Genomic DNA, 15,388 nt, shown 5'->3' on the forward strand with positions numbered 1-15,388 from the left:
CAGTGGTCGTCTTGGAGGTGTGTTTGGGTCGTTATCATGTTGGAATACTGCCCTGCGGCCCAGTCTCTGAAGGGAGGGATCATGCTCTGCTTCAGTATGTCACAGAACATGTTGCCATTCATGGTTCCCTCAATGAACTGTAGATCCTCAGTGCCGGCAGCACTCATGCAGTCCCAGACCATGACACTCCCACCATCATGCTTGACTGTAGGCAAGACACACTTGTCTTTGTACTCCTCACCTGGTTGCCGCCACACATGCTTGTCACCATATAAACTAAATAAGTTTATCTTGGAATCATCAGACCACAGGACATGGTTCCAGTAATGTCCTTAGTCTGCTTGTCTTCAGCAAACTGTTTGCGGGATTTCTTGTGCATCACCTTTAGAAGAGGCTTCCTTCTGGGACAACAGCCATGCAGACCAGTTTGATGCAGTGTGCGGCGTATGGTCTGAGCACTGACAGACTGACCCCCACCCCTTCAACCTCTGCTGCAATGCTGGCAGCATTCGTACATCTATTTCCCAAAGACAACCTCTGGATATGACGCTGAGCATGTGCACTCAACTTCTTTGGTCAACCATTGGCGAGGCCTGTTCTGAGTGGAACCTGTCCTGTTAAACTGCTGTATGGTCTTGGCCACGGTGCTGCAGCTCAGTTTCAGGGTCTTGGCAATATTCTGCTCAATACTTTACATTGTAACAAAGTGTAATTTCTTCAGTTCTGTAACATGACATCACTTTTGTGAGATACTGTATGTCAGGAGTCGGCAACTCGCCACAGCTGGATGTCCGGTTCATCAGTAAATTAATCACGTGCACCCGGCCCGCGGACATTTTCGCCGCTGTCCGATGACGAGGACAGTGGTGAAAATGTCCGCTGAGCAGCGGCATCAAAGGGCTGGATGGGGGCGGGAACTGCTGGAGTTAACTTTTTACATAACACAGCAGGTGATTGGCTGCTGGGCGATCCTAGACTTTAATCACCAGCCTGTTAATGTGAGAAGTTAACCAGCAGTTCCCGCCCCCATCCAGCCCTGTGATATCGATCTCTGCTCTGCTCGCTCTACACCTGTGTAAGGTAGGAGAGTTCTACCTACACTGTGTGTGTGTGTGTGTGGCGGGGGGGTGGGGGGAGACAAAAAACACTATGAGGGTATACAGAGGACACTATGGAGGGATACAAAGGACACTATGGGGGGGATACAGTAGACACTAATGGGGGGACAGAGGACACTATTGGTGGGAATACAGGGGACACTATGGGGGGATACAGAGGTCACTATGGAGGGGAGATACAGAGAACACTGTAGGGAGATACAGAGGACACTATGGGGGCATATAGAGGACACTATGTGGGGGGGGGGATACAGAGGACACTATAGGGGGGATACGTAGGACACTATGGGGGGGGACAGAGGACACTACAGTGGTGGGGGGGTGCAGAGGACACTGCTTTGGGGGCACAGGGACCCCATCACCCCTGGTGACGGGGACTCCGTTACATACCCGGGGACAGGGACCCAGGGGACATGTAGTCCCATCATCGTGATGACATGTTTCGCGTCCAGCACTTTGTCAAGTCATGACAAAACGCTGGACGTGAAACATGTCATCACGGTGACGGAACTACGTACACGAATTGCCTCCCTGTGCCTCCTTCCACTTCCTCCATTGGTCTTAGCCGGGTCCTTTGGCGCAGGCGAATGATGTCATCGCCAGAAGCCGCTACTGAATGGGGCCACAGTAACTGTGGAGCTTCTGGCTGGGCAAACATTACCCTTGGAATGGAACAGAGGCTCCCCAGTAACCATCCACTCTGCCGTTGGGGTTGTTTATCATCTACACCCACATCACCACTGGTACTCACAGTGACACACCGAGGTCCTTTCCATCCAAGGACAGGCACGGCCATATGGTAACTTGCGATCTGTGGACAGACTATTGGCCTTTTGGGTTGCCGGTTCCCATAATAACTGTGCTATTTTTGTTATCAATAAACTATTTTTAATAACCAATTTATAGAGGCTGTTCAAATTACTAATACTTAGCTCCATTCTTCCACTGTCACGGAGTAGTACACTAGAGTCTAAGTGCTTTTTGGAACATATTGCAGCTTTTACCCCTTTCCCTCCCAGGAGTTATTCCCAGCTGCTAAGACTTCTAGGATTGTGAACAACCACTCAACGTAGGTTTCTCAGCAGGCACCTGATCTTTTCTGTTGTTTTTTTTGGCTTTGTATTAGTGAAGCACCTTAAAGTGAGGTAAACCTGTACTGTTATTATTACTGTTAGGATTATTATTATCTTCATTTATTAGCAGGTGAATGCGGCCCTCCATGCATTAACATACATTGAATCCGGCCCCTAAGTGGAAAAAGGTTGCTGACCCCTGCTGCATGTAATAATTCTGCTTTCTAGGATGCTTCATTTGTAGGTTATGGAAGTGGCATAAATGAAGTCAAATTGTTATTTCAGTTTTGTAATTCCTTATTAATGTAATTTCTTTTTTTTTTTTAAATCAACATTGGTCTTAATTAAATTGTCTCGCACTAAAAGTAGCTGCAGATTTGTTCAATTATATCCATTTTAAGCAGAAAGGAAGAGTGAAGATGATAGACCTAATGCCGCGTACACATGGTCGGACTTTTCGACCGGACTTGGCCGACAGACCGACTGAAAAAGTCCGCTGAAGGTCCGGTGAAGCCCACACATGATCGGATTATCTGCCGGATCTGGTCTGTTGGCGTCCGTCGGACAAGTCCGGTCGAAAAGTCCGACCGTGTGTACGTGGCATAACACAAGGTTTATGTACAGCAAATACTGTTCTGTTGTTAGTTGGTGTTAAATGGGTGGAATTCATTGCCATGTGTAGGTTGCAGATTTAATTTAAGATTTTCAAGCTTGTAGGGACTCAAAAGAAATTACTTTTCCTTTGCAGTTTTCCAAGCTAATGCGAATTCTGATGATCTAAGACTCTTTTCTTATTATGGTCCTCTTCGTTTTAGTGATCTACAGAAAAACACTTGTATAGAAGAATTTTTAATGTTGGGGGAGGTTAACAATAGCAGATCGCTAAGCACATAGCTGAGTGACATAAATGCAAACCACTCTGTTATCCGTCAAAGACACCACTAAACATGTCATAGTCAGTTCTAAGGCCTGGTTCACACTTATGCGTTTTTTAGTGCTTTTTGCAGAAACGCACGACAGTCCATTTAACATGGTTTTCTATGTGACACGTTCACATCTGTGCTTTTTTCAGCCACAGCATTTTTGGAAAGGGTCGGGGAGTTTTTAAAATGCAAAACAGTGCATTTTTTTGTTCAATAGACTTTAACGGAGAAGCTGCAGAAAAGCATCTAGTGAGTTTTTGCTGAAATTATGCTGCATTTTTTCCACTATTTGCGTTTTTTTATTCTGCCTAACAACAAATTGGCCAACAAAAATAGGTGTGCAAAAAGCACTGCAGGAACTAATTAAAAGCAAACTGCATAGGTGTGAACCAGTCATAAGACTTGCACTGCAGTTATGAAAGTAAACATATCGCTCCCTAACTTGCTGGATAGACAGTGAAGAAAGTAGAGTATTGATCAGCTAATCTCTCTGCTCACTCAGCTCTCTTCTCCTTTCAGTATGTTCACTGCCAGTATTTGTAAACCACTGCAGATCCTGATTATGTGCTAGTCCTCCCAGAAACAAGTTGCTATACAGGGGATTACAAGAGGCTGCTGTTAAGACAGTTTTGGGTACTTGCACTATATGATTTTAAAAATACATTTAATTTGAATAGATACAAAACTGCATTGATTGATATCTTTTACATCTGTTTGGAATTAAGCTTTACAGTGAAAACATGTTTATTACAAGAGACCTTTTTAAGGACTATCTTGTATTTTTACATTTTCAATCATCTGTTCTAGCTACCATTAGTGAACATACCATGCTGCTTGAAGGGGCAAATACAAAGCCTCCACAAACTGGTGTTACTTCAGGTCCTGTAAGTGGTGCTGAAATTATGAGGAAGCTGTCCAAATCTCATGCTCATAACGACTCAGCTTTGAAGATTAAGGTAGGTTTCTCTGTTTTTTAGCTGTGCATTGTGAGATACAAGAAACACCATTAAGTAAGGTAATGATATTTTGTGCCCGAGAGGACACAGGGTACTTCATATTCATAACTACTTGGGTAGGTAGTGACTGTAATGCCTCCTCTGAGGGTTGGATTAGCTGTGAATACCTGCCCTTTTCTCATATTTACACTGTTTTGAAGATACAATCCTCCGGTTCCTGTGTATTGAGGGAGGGATTTTCAGCAGCCATTTTAGTTTCTCTAATCAGCTCTCAAGGGGTCCTCACTCATTTGGAATGCCTGGAATGCAAATGTGGGTGCTCCCCTTTCCCCCCTTTTGTGGGGGATGTAGGTGTCAGGAGGAGGAAGCTGTTAAGGGCTGGGAATCCCTTGTAGACGATTTCTCTCAGGAGGAGTCTCCAAGTCCTGGGCTTTTTTATACAGAAGACCACAGGTGGGCTTCCTTGTTGGATATGGTGCACACTAACTTGAAGTTGCCTCTTCCAGAGTCCTCTTCTTCTATAGTCATTGGATTTGGGTCCTGACAACTGCCTAAAGGATCCCAAATCCTTTCCTGTGTATGCTCAGTTGCAGTAAGTGATGAACACTGCTTGGGCTCACCAAGCGTTTTGCTCAGCAGTACCCCGAGGAGTAGGTATTCTGCAAGAAACATGATTCTTCATCTTCTGACCCGACTGTTTCCTACTTGAATAAGACCCTGATGGTTCCAGTGGATGAGGTCCTGGTCTTTAAAGATGCCACAGATAAAAAAAACGGAGGCCCTCTTTAAGGCATCCTAATCTCTGGTGGGTGTGGCTCTGCAGCCTGAGGTGGCTGTGGTGGGAGTTTGCCAAACCCTGGGCAAAGCTTATGCTTAATACCAGAGAATCAGATCCAGGGGATCTTGCAATTTGACAGTTCTGGAAGATTTTCTGAGAGCTTTGAGTTTCTGTTTGGATATTTTAGAAAACTCTTTATGGCAACTTTCCCAGTTGGTCATCATGCGTGTCCTAATAAGAAGGATCCTATGGCTCAAGTGCTGGCCAGGGGAACCTCACTGCAAGAAGCAATTCAAGAGGCTGCCCTTTGAGGGTGAGTGCTTGTTTGTACCGCCTTTGGCTGCCTTCATCCAGAAGTTGATTGTGGGGTAAATCTCTAATTCTTAAAGAAAGTCAGACACTGTTGCCACCTTTAGAATTCAAGAAGAGTTTATTTTATTAGTAGAAAATCCTGGGCTCTAAGCAAATGCCTACATCTCCAATATCATGACAGATAGGGGAATAGTCAGAAAACTATTAGACCATCATCCCAGATACAATGTATAGCTCCAAAAAAAAAACCAAGGGACTAGTAGCCATAAATAACAAAGATCAATATGTGGAAAAGATTAATTGTAAAACAATGTGTACAAACCTTATTGTGCTGTCTTTTTATGCATGGTGCAAGGCCCATAAGTATCATCCTATATTGTGGCGCACATGTTGACCTTTCTCAAGTCTGGTGTGGAGATGTCTCTGGTTTTAAGTACGATCAAGAGGCAAATCTCACCCTTTGCTGTTCTGTTTCAAATACCTGTTATGTTCAGGGTGTCACACAGCTTGCTTCACCTTTGCAGGCCGCTTTGATCTTATCTGGTTTGCAGACTTCTTTTGAACCATGCTCAGAGATTCCCTAATTACTCCTTACTCACAAGGTTGTCTTTCTGGTTGCCATTACTTCAGCTTGCTGGGTCTTGGAGTTTGATGTGCTTTACTGCAAAGAACTTTTCCTGGTTCTTTACCCACTATAAGGTGGTGTTTTTTTTTCCTAATCCTAAGCAACCTCACTCTTTGGATGTCAAAAGAATTTATTTGAAGTCTACAAATTTATTTTAAGAGTTTTCGTTTTGAGGTTCCTTACAAGGGTGTAGGCAGCTTTGTTATCCACCATTTCTAGGTGGATTCATAAGCTCATTTCTCAGGTCTGTTATCAAGGGAAAGGCCCTTTTCAACAGGAATGTCACTGCTTTATTTGCAGTCAGGCAGCTTTGTATTGGGGTTCTTCCAATTTTGCTTTTGGATTTGTTTTGGATTTGTTGCCTCTCATGTTAAGTGCTTTGGGGAAACCCAAGTAGTCTTGAATATTAAATAACCTATGTCCTGCGAGGTATGATTGAGAAATTAGGATTTTTGATTTGCCTGTAAAAGATTTACCTATAAAATCCTTTTCTCAGAGTACATCACAGGGCACAGGGATCCCTCCTTTTTTTTGTCTGTGTGTCTCATTGCTTGATACAAAACGGAGGCTCAGTTGAGGTGGGAGGGGTTATGCCTGGGCCTTTTTTTCCAGTGTTCATTTACTTGAATTTGGCAGCATATCCCAAGTAGTCTTGAATATGAAGTGCCCTGGGTCATGTGATGTGCTCCAAGAAAAGGATTTTACAGGTAAACAAAAAAATCCTAACTTTATTGACACACAAATATTTTGCACCAGCAAGGTGTCATGTGAGAAATGTCCTTGTGCACCATTAGAAATGGTATGGATTTGAAAATCTTGCATATCTGTCTTAAATAACAGAATATATGTTTTGCCATTCGCAGTGCTCATAAGGCTAAACAAAAATAAAAAATCTATCTGTGTATGGCTTACAGTCGAAGTCCACCCTAAAACTAAAATTGCTGCATCTATAGACATCCACGATCTAACACTAACCTATCTAGCCCTGTAAAGAAAAAAATCCGTATACATACTTTTTTAAGCTGATCTGACCCGATCCCAGGCTTCCCTGTCAGCTGCGGCTTCCCTGTGGAGGCAGGTGCAGAGAACACATCCAACGGAAGCCCCATAGTAACTCTATGGGTGACGTCACTCCCCATTCATTTCACAGCCATTGTCGGCTGTGTCCTCTGCAGAGCTTCCGCCGCTGGAGATCGGTTCGGATCGTTTTAAAAAATTGTATGTATACTGATTTATTTTCTTTACAGGGCTAGATATGTTAGTGTTAGATGGTGGATGTCTATAGAGGCAGGGATTTAAGTTTTAGGGTGGTTTTCTAATTTAAGCCATACACAGATTTTTTTTTGTTTAGCCTTATGAGCACTAGAAATGCCAAAAACACATTCTGCTATTTAGTAGTCTAGATCTGTCCAGTATATGTACAGTACTGTAGCAGAATTTACAATAGATATACACATGGGATGATTGTCATGTCTCCAAAATGATGTTTAATTTTAAGAGTGCTAAAGTCAACCTATCAAAAATAATATATATGTTACCTTTGCTGCCTTCTGTTATTTTCTAGCCATCATGCTAGTCCTATGGTTGTACTAATTAGTGGTTGTTTGACTTGAAACATTATATATAGGTCAGGGCTTCTGACTTTTGAGCCTAGAAAAGTGAGAGAGACCACAATGACTGGCTTTTGTTCTGTTGTGAAACCTTTAGGCTACATGTACACTAGCCTACCCTAAACTTGGCTGTGGGAATGCGCAAACCGCGTTTTTGCTGCGATTTTCATTAACCCACGGTGGAGGTCAAAATGTTCCTATCCTAAACGCGATTCTTCCACATTCAGGAGAGGGAAGTTTAACCTCATCTAAACGTGGCAGCTCCTAAACTCTGCTAAAAGCCTATGTGTACATGGATACATAGACTTTTATGGACTTAAGTTTAGAAGCTTTGGCAAAAAAAACGCCAAAAGCTCCTACACTGAGGTTTAGGAGGTGCCAGGAGCTGCTAGTGTACATGAATCCTTAGCCAGGCTATGGACATTCAAGTACTTACATATTCTTAACAGTAAATTAAATGGAATTTGAAACAAGCCCACCATGACTTTTGTAGCTATAGGCACTATGGAGCTGTTCACATTTCACAGCAGAACACTAAGGGCATTCAAGCCAGTTCAGCACCTCAGCTCCCCCTGCTTCTCCGTCACTGAGCACTTTTCTTTACATGAGAAATTGAAAGGCTGCGGTGTCACTTTTAGGAGGAGGAGCTAAACCTCTGAAAGAATGACTTGGCTCAACTTTAAGGCTTCTGCTATCCAGAGGCCAGTGATGTGTCATATGGAGACGTGGGGGAGGGAGTGGAGTATTAATTCTGGAACCGTGAAATATTTATTTGCTTACTAAATGGTAAGTGTTTCTGAGAACAGCTACAAAGTTGTACAAATTACCATTTGGTGACTACATTAAAGACTTTTTTTTCTATGTATTTTTCTACTTGCATACAATGGGTATAGAAAAAAATCAGCCCCTTAAAAATAATCACATTTTGTTGCTTTGCTGCCTGAAATGAAGACAGGCACAGTTTTTGTTTTATCCAACTGTATTTACTAAGTGCAACTTATAACATCCAAGTGAAAGATATAACACCAAAATGTGAGAAAAAAACTATTTCTTTATTGTACATCACGGGACACAGCAGCCATAGTAATTCCTATGTGGTTATAGGCCACCTATAGGTTAATGGACATTGGCACACCCAAAGACAGGAAGTCCCCCTCTATATAACCCCTCCCATACAGGAAGTACCTCAGTTTTTTGCCAGTGTCTCAAGGTGATGGTCATGGTGGATTGAAGTACTATAATATAGACAGCCCCATTGGAGAAATCCTTGCCAGGATCAAGGGGCTATGCAGTCAGATCCATTCAAAGTGGCAAAAGAAAGGCCAAGATGGATGGTACCCGATCCTTGAGGAAGAAGCAAGGTTTTTGCCTGTAGTGCTCCTCTTTGGAGGGCTGGACCCTGGGATCCAGGCCCTTGGATACATGATTAAACCAAAGGTTGTCCTGGCAGGGTGCTGTAGCATTTTTTCTGTGGATACGAACAAGCTGGTGTCCGGACCTTCTGTGTATTATAGTTGGGGGGTGGGGGGGGTTTATTTGTTTTTATAGTGCTGTTTATGCGTTGTCCTGTCTTTCTTTGTGTCCAATACATCAATTTTTGTCCGGGTTATCTCTCCTATGGACGGGACCCTGGAAACATGATGTGTGATGTTGTGTGCACCTTTGATATTCTTTGCACTTTGGTAAATTTGGGAGGCTTTGCCTCTGTAGACATAAGTGTATTTAATAAACTTTTTATAATTTTTATGGAACCAATTTGATTCAGATTTTCTGTTGCAAAGGTAGCCATCTTTTGAATCTGGGTAGGAATACCTGCTTTCTCTTTATATGCTAGAGTGCCCTTTTACCAGTTAAAAGAAGGAGTAGGCGTCCTTAATTTAAACGTCGTTCTTCCCCCGCACCAAGTGCGGCAGCCTCCAGGTAGTTTAGACAGCCTCCACCGTCGGGTTCAAGAGGTATGACTCAAGGCCAAGCACAAAGCCAGAACAAGCCCTGGGGGAAGAAGCGTACAAAACAGAGTGCTAAGGCCTCCTTATGAAGGGGCGCCCCAACTCGGTCGAGTGAGGGGAAGGCTTCTCCAGTTTGCAGGAGCCTGGCGGGAAGAGATGGGTCATCTCCACAGTATCTCTAGGCTACAAGCTAGAGTTTCGTGAGTTTCCACCATTTCATTTTCTAAGATCGAATGTTCCCAGAGACCCTTTAAAAAGAAGGTCTTTATTCCAGAAACTGGCCCGGTTGACGTCACAGAGTGTGATTATAGAAATTCCAACAGAGGAGCAGGGCATGGGTTTTTATTCTAATCTCTTCACGGTGCCAAAATCGAATGGAGATGTCAGACCCATTCTAGAGCTCAAAGATCTAAATCAATTCCTAACCATCTGCTCCTTTCGCATGGAGTCAATCCGGTCAGACGTGTTCTAGCATCAATAGACTTCAAAGATGCATATCTGCATGTGCCAATCTGCCTCGCTCACCAGAAATTTCTGCGATTCGAGGTGGAACAGTGCCATTTTCAGTTTGTGGCCTTGCCCTTCGGGTTAGCCACTGCCCCCCGGGTGTTCACAAAAATTCTGACCCTGGTATTGGCAAGATTAAGGGTCCAGGGTATATTAGTAACAGCATACCTAGACGACCTGCTGCTTGTAGATCAGTCAGTTACACGGCTAGACCGCAGTGTGTCCAGCACGGTCAAGTATTTGGAACACCTGGGTTGATTTCTCAACCTAGAGAAGTCAGCCTTACGGCCAGTAAGAAGGCTAGAGTACTTGGGTCTGGTCATAGACACAGTCCAAGAAAAGGTCTTTTTGCCTCAGATGAAGGTCAGGGCTATAAGAGATCTGGTCCGTGTGACCAAGGGAAAGAAGGATCCCTCCATTTGCCTTTGCATGAGGTTGCTAGGGAAAATGGTGGCTTCAAAGCTATTCCCTATGCCCAGTTTCATTAGAGACTGTTGCAAAACAGTATTCTGTCCGCTTGGAACAATAGGATCCAAGCCGTGGACTACCCAATGTATCTGTCCCCAAGGATGCGCCAGAGTCTTAATTGGTGTTTAATAACCAGAAATTTGCAGAAGGGGAAATCCTTCGTGCCGGTAGCCTGGAAGGAAGTAACGACGGATGCCAGCCTCTTGGGCTGGGGAGCGGTTCTGGAGGAGGCCATTGTCCAGAGGAAGTGGTCAGAGACTGAAAAAAGCCTTGCCAATCAACATTCTAGAGATTTGGGCAGCGCATCTGGCTCTAATTTCCTAGACTTCCAGGGATACAATCCGACAATGCCACAGCTGTGGCTTACATCAACCACCAAGGGGGTACCAGGAGTCAGGTGGCCCAAAGGGAGGTGGACCATATTCTGACATGGGCAGAGAAGCATGTGCCTTTTCTGTCAGCAGTCTTCATTCCGGGAGTGGAGAATTAGCAGGCGGACTTCTTAAGCCGCCAACAATTGTCCCCTAGGGAATGGTCCCTGCATCCCGAGGTTTTTTCAGCCATATGCCAAAAGTGGGGTATCCTGGACATAGACCTGTTGGCGTCCAGGTTCAACAAGAAGTTTGACAGCTTTGTGTCAAGGACAAGGGATCCGCTCGCATTCGGGACAGATGCGCTAGTGACCCCTTGAGTTCAGTTTTCACTGATTTATGCGTCCCCCCCAGTTCAGCTGCTACCACGACTTCTACGCGGGATCAAGGAGGAAGGGAAGCTGGTGATTCTGGTAGCCCCGGCGTGGCCCAGAAGATCCTGGTATGCAGAGATCATAATGTTGGCAGTAGGGAAACCGTTGACTCTTCCATCCCATCCAGAATTGCTTTCACAAGGACCGGTGTTCCATCCTGCCTTACAATTGCTACGTTTAACGGTTTGGCTATTGAAGCCCAAATTTTAAAGGATCGGGGGCTTTTGGGCTCAGTGGGGACTACCCTGATTAATGCAAGGAACCTGGCTTCTAGGTCCATTTATGTTAGGATCTGGAGGTCCTATATATCCTGGTGCGAAGCCAAAAGATGTCATCCTCGAAAGTATGGTATAGGAAGAGTTCTTGCCTTTCTACAATTGGGGGTAGAAATGAAGCTAGCCTTCAGTACCATCAAGGGTCAGATCTCTGCCTTATCAGTATTTTTTCAAAGACGCTTGCTTTGCATTCTTTAATCCGGGCCTTTATACAAGGGGTAACTCGTATGACTCCTCCAGTCAGGCCGCCATTGTGCCCATGGGATTTGAATCTAGTTTTATCGGTCTTGCAAAGACAACCCTTTGAGCCTTTGCACCATATTCCCTTGATCCTTTTGACAAGGAAGTTGTTTTTTTTGGTTGCAGTAACTTCTGCAAGGAGAGTTTCAGAATTGGCAGCTTTTTCCTGTAAGGAGCCATACTTAATTATTCATAAAGACAAGGTGGTGTTGCGTCCAGTTTTCACTTGAACCAAGATATCTCCCTGCCTTCTTTTTTTGCAGAACCTCGCTCTGCGGAAGAAAAATCGTTTGCATTCTCTCGATGTGGTGAGAGCTGTCAGGATCTATCTGAAGGTGACAGCTCAGATGCAGAAGACTGATGCTTTGTTTGTGCTGCCAGAGGGGCCCAGAAAAGGGCAAGCAGAGTCAAAATCGACTATTTCACAGTGGATTCGTCAGGTTATAATTCAGGCTTGTGGATTGAAACGAAGGGTTCCACTTTTTCAAATTTGAGCGCACTATACCAGGGGAGTGAGTGGGTCATGGGCAGTGCATCACCAGGCCTCTATGGCTCAGACTTGCAAGGCCGCAACTTGGTCGTCAATACATACATATACTAAATTTTACCAGATGAATCTAAGGTTGCAGGAGGATGCTGCTTTTGGGCACAGTGTACTGCAGGCAGCAGTATAGGTACTCACGTCTGGCGACCTGCTTTTATATGTCTCCCTCCCCTCAGGGGCATTGCTTTGGGACATCCCACATAGTAATTACCATGGCTGCTCTGTGTCCCATGATGTACGATAAAGATAATAGGATTTTTAATACAGCTTACCTGTAAAATCCTTTTCTTGGAGTACATCATGGGACACAGAAGTCCCTCCCCTCTTGCTGGGATATACATTGCTTTGCTACAAAACTGAGGTACTTCCTGTATGGGAGGGGTTATATAGAGGGGGACTTCCTGTCTTTGGGTGTGCCAGTGTCCATTCACCTATAGATGGCGTATAACCACACAGTAATTACTATGGCTGCTCTGCGCCCCGCGATGTACTCCAAGAAAAGGATTTACAGGTAAGCTGTATTAAAAATCCTGTTTTTCTTTATCTGCTGTATGTGTATTTTTAATATCAGATGTGTAGGTTGTCAATGCAAATTGAGAATTAGCACATCATAAAGTTGCAAGGAAATCCCAACTTTTTAATTTTTTTTTAATGTTAACTGTTTTGTGTGTTTTTTTTTCATGTTTATTTTAATATTTAGCTATACACTACTATACAGTTACCATGATCAGTTTATTAATTCAGCTGCTGAAGGCCACTGAGACTTTTTCTTGCTATTTCTTTAGGGTGTAACAGCTGTAGTTTCTTACAAAGGTATTTAGGACTTTAATGCATATATTCATTTTTCATTCAATGTAGTGTCTTTTACCATGAGATTGTCTGCAATAAGCTCTTCTTGCTTTTGTTGTTTAGGGAAGCCATCCATATCAATCTTTGAGTTACACCAGTGGAGACACAGCAAATGACTCTCCTGCACATGTCAGCAGGTCTGGATTGCCTGTTAAGGAAAGTCCACGGAAAGAGAGTCTCTTGAGTTACCTGACAGGGAGCTTTCCAAGCCTACACAATCTGCTGGAGGGCACTCCACAAAAAAGTGCTGCTGCTGCAGTTAAAAGCAGTTCCCTTACCAGGACAGGTACCCAATACTTGTCAGGTTAAACATTAATTTCTTTTGACCCCATAGTTCTGTGAAATTGCTTCAGTAATACTTTTTTTTTAATCAAATTATAGAGTTCTAGGTGCCTCTGATAAAAAGCTAGAATTTGCCATAATTTTGGTTGCAATATTACTTTCCCTTTATTAAAGTGTTACTAAACCCACAACAGTAAACTCAGTCTGTATATGCAGTAAAGCATGCTTATTATACTCTGGAACCTAAGGGGTTACTCCTCTGCATTGTGTAAAAAGGCTGTTTGATCTTGTTTTTTCCTATCCTCCCCTTTTACTGTCCCCAATCCATCTGCTGATAGCAGAGAGCCCTAGGAGTCACTTGGCACATGCTCAGTTTGGTGTGCATTGCTAGAGAGGTTTTTGTTTTTTTGGGAGCGTTGCATGTGATCAGTGCAGGGCCGAACAGCACTGTCCAGACAGATGGTCAGGAGTCATGCATCCTCATAGGACAGTCAGAGGAAAGTGAAAACTCTTCCTACAAACTTGAACCAGTGCTCGGTCGTATACTGATAGAAGTCACAAGACTGTTATATACTGCTGATGAGAAAAGGTATTTAGCAGTTTAATTTACTAAAATAATTGCATTTCCATGTTCTGTGTTCTATGGGAGACCAGATATAGTGAATGCAGGGTCCTGGGTTTAGTAACATTTTAAGTAAAAGGCAAAGAGCAACATTTTGAAAACTGTATACTATTGCGAGAGTATTCACATTTGAAAATTGCAGTTCTTTTGTGTTCACATATCTGGCATGCCTTTTATAACCCTCTCTTCTTACATGATAGATCTTAAATTTTAAGGGAAATATTTAAAATGTGCACATTTGGACACATAGTTTATGTCAACTGTGTTGCATCTTCTGTTAATTGATATAAAAATGTGCAAAATAGTCTCCACGCTGTGGAGGATCAAATAAGTTATAAAAAAACTGCTAATTACTATCTATCTACAAAGCAAAACGCGTGTAATTCAATAATTTTGCTGCATATGTGTTGTCTCTCACTGCTGCCACCATACAAATAGGCAAACAACTATGCTCAAAGTGTAGAGAATTATCACTCAAAAGTGGCGCTGTGGTTAAACTGTATTATAGGTTTTCACCCATGGTAACAAAATCCATAAAATAAGTCCATAAAATAAAATCCACCAAAATTGTGCAAAATAAAGTGTTGAGATCTTCTCCCGTTAAGATAATTATCAATCACACACCACCTCACGTGCACTGGTGATTCCTCTCCCCAACAGGTATAACGTCAGCAAATCGCAATGCCTCCCACTCTCATGGTTGGCATAAAACACTTGAACGGCTGGATTTTCACATAAGTGTTTTATGCCAACCATGAGAGTGGGAGGCATTGCGATTTGGTGAGTTTATGCCTGCTGGGGAGAGGAATCACCAGTGCACGCGAGGTGGTCTATGATTGATAATTATCTTAACAGAAGAAGATCTCAACACTTTATTTTGCACATTTTTTGGTGGATTTTATGGACTTGTTTTATGGACTTTTTTCTTACCATAGGTGAAAACCTATAATAAGGTTTAATCACAGTGCCACTTTGGAGTGATAATTCTCTACACTTTGAGCATTGTTGTTCATTGATATAACTTGATTATTATGCAGTCTAATTATTTGTTTACATAATAATTCATTCAGCCTGTCTTTTCTGTTTCACCTAAACATATGTGTACATTGCATTGTCTTTGTTGTGTTAGTGCATGTGCCAATAGTATGTAGCACTTATGCCTGTCATTTTCATTTTCTAGTGTATAATATATCGTGTTTCATATTCTAAGACGTGTAAAACACATCTAGGAAACTAACTGATAATGGAGTTTGCACAAAAATTTAAACCATCCTCTTACATTTTATCCCCGATGGAAAGTTTGTTTAAGATCCCAGCCATAAGAAATGTACTGGTTTCTGTCATTATTGTGTTACCAAAATATTGAACAAGTACATTCTTCTTATCAGAAACATTGTTCTGTACTGCCTTTCCTTTAGTGAGTCTGGGTCTGTGTAGTACAGAATATTACAATGCTAAGTTAAGCACACAAATCATTTTTTTTACCCCAGTTTAGTTTACAATGAGTGAGAA

At 42.8% G+C, this 15,388-nt stretch overlaps 1 protein-coding gene across 1 annotated transcript in view; it reads left to right on the plus strand.

Annotated features, from left to right (window-relative positions):
* Positions 1-15,388, plus strand: part of BLTP1 (bridge-like lipid transfer protein family member 1) — a gene marked incomplete in the record, with an annotated part of 561,636 nt that overhangs the window by 362,584 nt on the left and 183,664 nt on the right. The window contains 2 exon segments of the mRNA XM_073603515.1: positions 3,922-4,070; positions 13,036-13,258. Coding sequence (XP_073459616.1) covers positions 3,922-4,070; positions 13,036-13,258 — 372 coding nt within the window.

The sequence above is a fragment of the Aquarana catesbeiana genome, linkage group LG01, assembly GCF_042186555.1.
Source record: "Aquarana catesbeiana isolate 2022-GZ linkage group LG01, ASM4218655v1, whole genome shotgun sequence".
NCBI classification, from domain to species: Eukaryota; Metazoa; Chordata; class Amphibia; order Anura; family Ranidae; genus Aquarana; species Aquarana catesbeiana.